Consider the following 9590-nt stretch of genomic DNA (forward strand, 5'->3'; position numbering starts at 1 on the left):
GGAGGCCTTCAACGAGATGGATTGATACAGTGGCTGCGATGATGGGCTCGAGTATAGCAGGGATTGTGGGGCTGGCGCGGGATCGGGCAGTGTTTCATTCTGCTGTGCATGGGGTCGCTATGAGTGGGAAACAACTCGACGGCACTTAACAACAACAACAACAATATTTATGAAATACTGCACAAGTCTATGAAATAGTGATAGAGCAGAATTACTATACACAACTCACTTTACATTACACCCTAACTGAGAATACCTACAAAAGGGAATTAATGAATAGCTTAATCTGCTCAAAGGAGATCTGGTGGTGCAATGGTTAAGGCATTTGGCTGCTAAGCAAAAGATCTGTGATTTGAACCCACCAGCCGCTCCTTGGGAGGAAGTTGAGGCAGTCTGCTTTTGCAAAGATTTACAGCCTTGGAAACCATATGGGGCAGTTCTATTCTGTCCTATAGTGTTGTCATGAGTCAGAATTGACTTGACAGCAGTAGGTTTTAGTTTGAGTTTAATGTACTCAGGTCATTGTTCCAAAGAAGCAAAGAAAATATTTTAAGCCCTTCTGAAAATTTTCCAGAACAATTTTCCACATCTAGAGTGTACAAGAAATGAACTGTAATTCATTTAGGTGCCTTGAGGTAAAGTAGCCACCCACTGGATTATTGGGTAGAAAAAAATGTTTCAGGTGAGATTAAAAATGTCTTTAAGTATAAAGAAGTCAAAGTGGAAGATTTAAATCTTTAAAAGGAAGAAATTCCAAGAATATCATAAATCAGTAATAACAGCATTCAATTCTTTAAAAAGCATATGAATTTTTGGGTTTAGTATCAAATTTTATGCACCTGTTATTGTCATGAAAGCCACTAGAATTATCCCAGCAGATGTCAACCCAATGTAAGAATTTATTTTTCATATTCAGACCATTCAAAATTATACAAATCTCAATCATATAGTTGGAAATCTTGTAATTTGGTGTATAGGGATGACCTTGTCTCATGTTGCTGAATTTTCTGGTATTACATCTACTCTGGAAGTGGCAGAAGTTGTCAATTTATTTATTTGTGAAAAAGCAAAAAGTAGCTCAAGCCAACCTTTCTAAATTAGAAAAGTGTTCTGTAAAAGCCCAATGTAGGAAAATAGATATCGTATAATTTTAATGTTGAAGTAAGAATGTTGAGATTTTGATATGTATTATGGAATAAGGGTTATTGCCACCATAGGGAACTGTAATTAGTAAATGCACATACTATGCCTGGATGTCTCACTGTAATTCTCACTATCCTCTGAGCCCTAGACTTTGCTTTTCCAAATGATGTGGTCTTTCTAGAAAGACCATTAACTTCATTTCCTTAAATAAGCCAAGAACTCACCAAATTGTGATCAAAAGTTAACTAAGGTCTATGAGGTTTCAATAAGCCTTTAGTTATAAAACCAAACCAAACCAAACCAAACCAAACCAAACTCACTGCCATAGAGTCAATTCTGACTCATAGGGACCCCTGTTAGATTTCCAAGGCAGTAAATCTTTATGGAAGCAGACTGCTTCATTTTCCTTCCGTGGTTAGTTATAAAAGCAAATATTAATTTGTTCATTCAATGCTTTCCTCTTAGATTGCATTTTGTTCCTTGGAATGAAACATATGACTTGTGAAATTCAAACATTCTTCTACTTACAAGTACAATTCATTTATTAACAGCCTATAATTAAGAAGAAATTGTTAGCTAAACAAACAATTAGCTTATTTGTCTGAAGAATAAATAGGGGGTAGAATATTCATTCATTTGGTAAGTGTTCTTTGCCTTGACCTACTTTTCACCTATTCAGCTTGCTTTCTGGATTTTCTGTACACATACATAAACACATGAACATGAAAAAAGGGAGACATTTCTACTCTGCTTACCTTCAGGTTCTCTAATTTTTCTTCCTGCTGCAGACTTCCGAAGCACACTCCTTCCAGAGTTAAAAAGGCTAGTTAACTCATCAAGAGGGCTAGTGAGAGGTCTTGAGTTTGGAGGGCTGTAGGGAACTGGTGAGGAGCAATTGGAGTTGGACTTCCTATGGTCAGCTCTAGCTGCCTTCACTGGGGAATAAGGAAGCTTGGAGAAAGAGCTGCACACACCAGTCACTGGAGCAGAGTTTGGCTTTTGATGTACTTTGGGCAAATCAGAACTTGCCATTGCTTTTCCTGTATTAACCAAATATGTCTCTGGTGGGAAAGTAAAATGTGTGGAGGGCCGATAAGAAGCAGAAGGAGGCACTGGAGGAGGCAAAGGAGGAGGAGGTGGTGTTGAAGGAGGAGAAATTTTGTTTGACCCATTAAATATAGTTAAGCCAGGGGAGGCAGGTCTGTCACTCTCCCCTTTTTGATTTTTGGAATACTGTGGAGACAAAGGACTTGAACCTTCTGACTGGACAGGGTATTTTAGGTTGGTTTCTAGGACAGGCAGTTTTTTCACTTCCAATGGAGTTAAAGGTGATTCATCAGAAGCAGGAGAGCATGTCACTGGAGTTGGGGGAAACACCAGAAGTGGAGGACGATGAGGCAGCAGATTAGGGAAAGGGGCTGGAATGTCACAAGTATCTTTAAAGGTCCCAGTCGCTTGGCAGCTGATATCACCATCCTCAAAGGTGACAGGTTTTCGACTCTCAAAAAACAGAGGGGGTGATGCAGCCATGAAGGAAACCATGCCCAGGCTGTTGCTGCTCTCCTCCGGCAAAAAGTATTTCATCTCTTCATATACCGACTCCCCTTGGTCTGGGCTGTCTGCTTCGGTGCAACCAGCCTTTATGGCATTCCCTACCATCTCAATATACACTGGTTCTGTTTCATCGTCCTCCTCCTGTGACATGGTCAGATTGAGAGTGCACTGGTGTGGCCCATCGGCTGAAGTGGCCCTGTGCATGGCTGTGGGTTCCTGATGGGGGATGGCTTTACATGCTGTCTGTGCCAGCTTTGCTTCTCCTGGTTTGGGGGCTGATATCTCTTCATATGAGCCACTAAGCTTCGTGTTGGGGCTTCGTTTTGGCTTTCGAGGAGGGATCTTTTTCATTGTGCTGTAGTCATCACTGTGTGGCCTGGGCCGTGTCAAAACTGAAGAAGGGGAAACAAAGAGGTGATAGAGAGTGTTAGTAAGATTCCACAATTAAACTACTCCTTGCTTGGAGTTTACCTTTTCCCACAGTTGCTTTAGTTACAACTATCGTGTGTTTGGAACTATGGAGGGCTCTGACTTGCATTTCAGTCTATCCTCTGGGGCCCCCTGCTAAGATTAAATGTCTGAGGAGTAGTTAAAAGAAAAATGATTTTAGATCTCAGAACTAGAGGGCAACTTCCATCTGTTATGAAAGATGTAGAGGGGAAAGTAAAAGTTTTCCAAGCATAGTAGTCACCTATCAGTCACCTAAAAAGCAAAAGTTCTCTGGTTGGTGCAAAAGGTTTGTGCTTGATAACAAATGGAAAGGTAGGTGATTCAAACCCACCCAGTGGTACCACAGAAGAAAACCTGGCAATCTGCCTCAGTTCTACTCTGTAAAGCACAAGATTGCAATGAGCTGGCATCTACTGGATAGCCAAATATCTCCTGATTTAGTACCGATAAGATCACTCAGAGATCATCTGCTGTTAGTTGCCATCCAGCTGATTCTGATTCATGGGATAAATCTAGTCGAACCTACTCATATTTGTATTCCTAGAACTTATAACAAGTTTGCAATAAATATTGGCTGAACTGATCCTAATAATTTTAAGGATGAGATAACTGAAAATGAGGGAAAGCAAACTAATGAGCTAGTTAGTGGCATATCTCTGGGAAATAAGCAAACTTGAATATTTAAGTTGTCTGAAATGAACGAAACAAAGCAACAACAAAATACCTGTATGGATGGAGATGTTTTAAAACAAGAAGTTTGTTAAAATGTTGTCAAGGGTGAGTTATATAATAATCAGTATATTTGTAATCATAACAGAAATATATTTAACAGAGAAATAAGGGAAAAACGTTTAAGTAAAATATTTTATTTGGAAAATTTTTAAGGTGATAAAAAGAAAGAAAATTTAGAAAAATCAGTAAGCATGATATTATGAGTAGGAGCTAATTTTAAAAGAGGCAGAAATACCCCTTAAATATGTGAGTTTAAAATTTTTGTTAAAGGCTAAGAGAAAAAAAGAAATTCCAAAAGACATTTTCTTAAAGTTTTTTTTATCCAACTGTACTTTTACTATAAATTTTAATAATATGCTTCATAAATAAACATAATTTCTTCAGAAACTGGGAAATTATCTTAGAAAAATTATATAAAATTTTACTGAAATGTAATATCTTAATGAAATCTTACATTATTTTAATGATATGGTAACCTGAAATGTGGAGTTCTTGATATCAGAATATTTGATTTCGTTGAGCTAGGTTACTTCACTAGTTGATAATATTTTGCTTGTTAGTTGCCAGTGAGTCTAATTCAACTCATGGTACCCGATGTGTGCAGAGTAGAAGTGCTCCATAGGATTTTCAAAGCTGTGACCTTTAGGGAGCAGGCCTGTCCTCTAAGATGTCTCTAGATGGATTTGAATGGCCAAACTTTTTTGGCTAGTTGTCAAACACTAAATTGTTTGTATCACACAAGGACTCCTTATTTAACTAGGGCAGTGATTTTTTTTTTTTCCTTTCTCTCACTATGACTGCATATGACAGCACTTCCTCTTCCCAATTTTGAGGACTCAAGAAAGTAAAATGGTTACAATTAATGGCTGTAGAGGTAGAAGTGAGTTCAAGTCTCAGCACCACCACTTATTCATCAATCATTCATGCAGTCATGTATTTAACCAGTATCTATCGATATACATCAGTGAATAAAAGATAAATAATTCCTAGCCTTCTACCACCCTAGTGTGAAAAGGCAGATAATAAAAAAGTGAGTTAAACAAAAGAGTGAATTCTATCATATATTAGAAAGTGACATATGTTTTGAAAATGAGAAACAGCAGCCCATGATAACAGGTTATAGAATAGTGTGTGTGTGTGTGTGTGTGTGTGTGTGTTTGTGTTGGGGGAGAGTGTGTGGAATTGCAATTTTAAGTAAGTTCTGAAGAAAATCTCTTTTAACTTCAGTGTAATCATGCATAAAGTAGTGAGATTAGTAAGGATTTGAAGACTGAAATAGATATTGTGTATAAAATTCTTAGCTCAGTTCCCAGTACACTGTAAACATGAAATAAATGGTAAACACCCAAATATGAACGTAAAAGAATGAAGTTAATTTTCCAGCTCAATAGACATCTTTGTAGGCCAGTATTAAACAAGTTTGTCAAAAGTAGCCAATTTTTAAGAGCAGAAAAGTCCAAAAAATCTATAATTCTGTAATAAATAAGCATTATTCAGAAGGCTTTCAGTGTATTTAAACATAGCAGTTCCTAAGCTGCTCCTAGAAAGTCAATGAACCAAGGAAATTTTTTCACATCAGTATTTTAGAGTTGTTATGAAGATTTGAATAATTTGAAGGATTTGTGGCAGATTGTATTTTCCAAAAATGACTTCAAAAATATTTTTAGTTCCAAAAAAACCTAATTCATAACCTCTTCCCTTGAACCTAGATAGGCTTTTGTCACTGATCCAATTAGATTAGGAAGTAGAATTCAAAGGGTGAAACCAGGATTCCAGAACACAGGGATAAGCCTTGGACAATTATGTCCAGGTATTAGGACAAACCCTTAATCAAGGAACTGGCAACATGTGTCCAACTGTTTCCCAAAATTGTTATGTCCCAGTGACTACCATGTATCACTTAATTTCCCCCATCTTGGATTGCAGTATGCATGAAAGTTATCCTACATCTGGTCTTTAATTGAATATTACTTGTGTGGGAATTAGGTAACATGTATTTTTAGACATACTTGAGGAGATGTCATCTAAGGAGGGCCAATGAATAGCACAAACAGTTAAGTGTGTGGCTGGTACCAAAAGGTTGATGATCTGATCCACCCAGAGGCAACTTGGAAGGAAGGTCTGGCAATCTACTTAAGAAAAATCTACTACTGAAAATCTTATGGAATACAGTTCTACTCTTACCCTTATTGGGTTGCTATTAGTCAGTTGACTCCATGACAGCTGGTAGAGTGAATACTTTAAGGAACCTGATGTGAGGAATCTATATACCTGGCCGTTATTTGTATGATGAGATCTAAGATCTCAAGTTTGAGCCTGAAGTGATAATGGAATGAGTTTTTGAGTGTCTTTGCGGTGAGGGTGTTTTGTATGTGCAAGGCATGTGAATCATTTTGTAAATAGGTAGATTGTGGCAGATGTTATTTTCCAAAACTGGCTACAAGAATATTCCCAGTCCCAACAAGAGGTGAAATCTGTTTCTTCTTTCCTAAAAATTGGTTGGCTTTTGTGACTGCCTTGATGAACAACATGTGGCTGAAGTGATGCTGTGTGGCTTCCAAGGCTAGGTCATAAAATATGCCTCAGTCTCTATCACTTGCTTTTTTCTCTACTAGAGCATGCATCTTTGAAGCCTTCACCCTTCAAGTAAGAATTCTAGCTACTGTGAGCTGCCATTCTCTACAAATGAGGAAGAAAGGCCACAAATAGGTAAAGATGCCCAGAATCCCAGTTCTCAGATGTCTAAGGTATTAGCTATGTATGTGACCACCTTTCCAATGATTCCAACTTCAGCCATCATCTAGTTGCAGCTTCATGAAAACCCTTGAGCACAGACCATCTACCTAAGCCCTATTAATTGAAATGATTGTTATTTGGTTTAAGCCATTACATTTTAGAGAGGTTTATTAAGCAACAGATAACTGATGCAATATTACTTCCAGGTTTGCTGTCAGTATAGGTAGGTAAAGGCCTTTTTGTATTAACACACTATGAATGAAAGTAGGATGGCTTGTTAAAAGGAGAGCTGGTCTCTAGAGTCTCACTGCTCAGTGCATAGCATGGCTATGTGACTTGTAGAAGCTACCTTACTTCTCTGTGACTCAATGTATTCATGAATACAGTGATCACAATGAAGTGTGACTTCGTTAGGTTGTACTATGGATTGAAAGATACTTAGCATAAGGGTAGATACTTCATAAAAACTCAGTAAGTCTCAGCTGCTATCATCATTATTATTACTACACAACGAGAAGTGAATCATGGGTGATATGGTAGTGTTTTTCAAAGTGTAGTTGGGGTTCAGTAATATCAGATCACCTGGGGTACTTTATTATTAATGCAGAAAACACATTTATAACTACTAAATTGGAATCTTTTGCAGTGGGAACCGGAAATCTTTATTCTTCATAAACTAAAGTCAGAAAGTTACAGATAATTAAAATATAACTTTTTATGATCTCTGTGTTAAAAGTTAAAAAAATCAATATGGATTTAAGTTGAAAAGTTTTTAAAATGAATTTATATTAGGATTTTTCATATTCTTTTCTTAGTTCTAAGATTTATGGGTAAAACTATGCAACTACTTGATAATATCAATGAAATGGAGTCGGGAAGACATTCTATGATCAAAGGACACCTTGACATCAAGTTCTAATGTCAGAAGAGCAATATCACGGTTAGAACCTTAAATTCTCAGGCCTTATCATAATTTCACAAACTTGACTTCTATGTGAGTTAAACTTGTGTCACTTTTAAGTTCTGTTAGGAGATAAAAATTTTATTTTCTTACACAAGACTAAACTTTCCTCTAGAATTTTTTGCTAAATCATCAGATTAATTTCAAGTCTGTCCGTTATAATCTGTCTGCATTAGTACACCTGTTATTCCCACTGAGGACAGAACAAGACACCTATATATTTAATCTATTTAAAAAAAAAAAAAAAAAAAGGATGTGAAGCATTTGTATCAGGAAGATAAGATTTTGCCTACTTTCAGAGCAAATCTAGTACCTAGCACAGGACCTAGAGTTTTAAGAGATCTTAAATAAATGCTGGCTAGCTGGTTGGCCAGCCAATTGCATGAATAATTGATTTTGGATTTAAAACCAGTATAATTTGGGCAAAAATGGCCTCTAGTGAGCTGTATTGTATCAGACAGTCCTTAATAATCATTTTTTGTCTTGTTGGGAGGAGCTGTCCAGTCAATATTATTACCCTGCCTCCCACCCCGTCTTTATGCATCAGGCTTCCTTCTGCATTCATGATGCTGTTCAAATATCCCTTCAGGCCCTTCCTCAATTTCCATAGAGTGTTAGTCACCTTTTTCCACTGTGTCCCACAGCATCCTGTTCATGTTTTGTTTCTCTGCCTATATCACAATTTGTTTATACATTTATCTCTCCCACTGCTCTGAAGTCCTCATAGAGGAGCCAGGTTCTTGGAATATGGTTAATTAATAGTTATTGAGTGAATAATTGTGTCACGGTCTGTGAAACTCTGAAATAATGTTCCCCTGTTATTCCAACAATACATTTCTCAGAACAAGGTTTATGGAAAACTTAATTTCTAGCAAATTGCTGACAATGGGAAAATTTTTAAGGGACTTTGCTGAAAACATACTGACCAAATCTCAATGATATATTTTTAACCTTGCCAAAATGTGCTTATTTTGACTGATTGACAGGCAGCTAATTCTTTTTTAACCAAAGCAATAAAACCAAATATATTTCTACAACATTTATTTATTCATTCTAAAATTGTTTTCAAGTGCCTACTATGTGTCAATCACTATACTGGAATAAAGATGTAAACAAGACAGTGAAAAATGAAAAAAAATAGAACGTTATTTCTAAATTAAGCAGCGGAGCTCAACCATTCTTGAATCTATATATGTAAATTGTATTATTGTAGGAAGAGTAGAATTGTACAGGAAATTAAAAAAAAAATTATCAACTCATTAATGTGTTATTTTCAAAGGAGTGGGCTGCTGGAGCCTAAAGGGAGGGTGATTGTGGAAATCACATCACAGAGGATAGACTTTACCAAGTAAAAATTGCCTTTTGTGATTTCACCTCAAGCTGTAGTCTCTCTAATCCAGACCCTGGGCCCCATACATAGCTATTTAATCCCAAATGTGCACATTAAGCTTTAGTGTATGTTTCACAGATGAGGAAACTGAAGTTTAAGGGTTCAGATAACAACAGGTATATAACTAGCTGCAAAGTTTTGCAGAGAGCTTGTAATGCCCCAGGTAGCAGGGCTTTACAAGCTTCCCTTTATTTATTCCTCACAAATAGTTCTTGGTAGAAATTCTACTGCTATTCTCACTTGATGCACATCAGACATTAAATGATTGAATCACTTCTACAAAGTCACGTGAATAGTAAGTGCTAGAGCTGAAACTTGACCCACATGGAATGCAGATATATTTAACATCAAATCAGGAGACAAGGAATAGAAAATTTTAACTGTGTTTGGGAGAATGTCTGCACCTTGGATACAGAGAAACAGATCTCCAGATTACTCTAGTTGGAAAATCCTTACTAAAATAGAAAGTGAATACCATGTCCTTGTCTTCTCTTTCATAGCTTTGTTGTTGTTGTTGTTATGTGCCGTCGAGTCAGACCTGACTCATAGCGACCCCTCCTTGGGTTTCCAAGGCAGTATCACTACGGAAGTAGATTGCCCCATCTTCCTTCCAAGGAGTGGCTG

The 9590-nt window shown here is 37.0% G+C and overlaps 1 protein-coding gene across 1 annotated transcript in view; it reads right to left on the reverse strand.

Annotated features, from left to right (window-relative positions):
- MYO16 (myosin XVI) overlaps nt 1-9590 on the reverse strand; it is a 974663-nt gene that overhangs the window by 125122 nt on the left and 839951 nt on the right. Inside the window, exon 30 of the mRNA XM_007938926.2 lies at nt 1899-3089. Coding sequence (XP_007937117.1) covers nt 1899-3089 — 1191 coding nt within the window. The remainder of the gene's footprint in view (nt 1-1898; nt 3090-9590) is intronic.

Source organism: Orycteropus afer, unplaced genomic scaffold (genome assembly GCF_000298275.1).
Source record: "Orycteropus afer afer isolate SDZICR_OR568_19922 unplaced genomic scaffold, OryAfe1.0 scaffold00055, whole genome shotgun sequence".
Classification (NCBI taxonomy): domain Eukaryota; kingdom Metazoa; phylum Chordata; class Mammalia; order Tubulidentata; family Orycteropodidae; genus Orycteropus; species Orycteropus afer.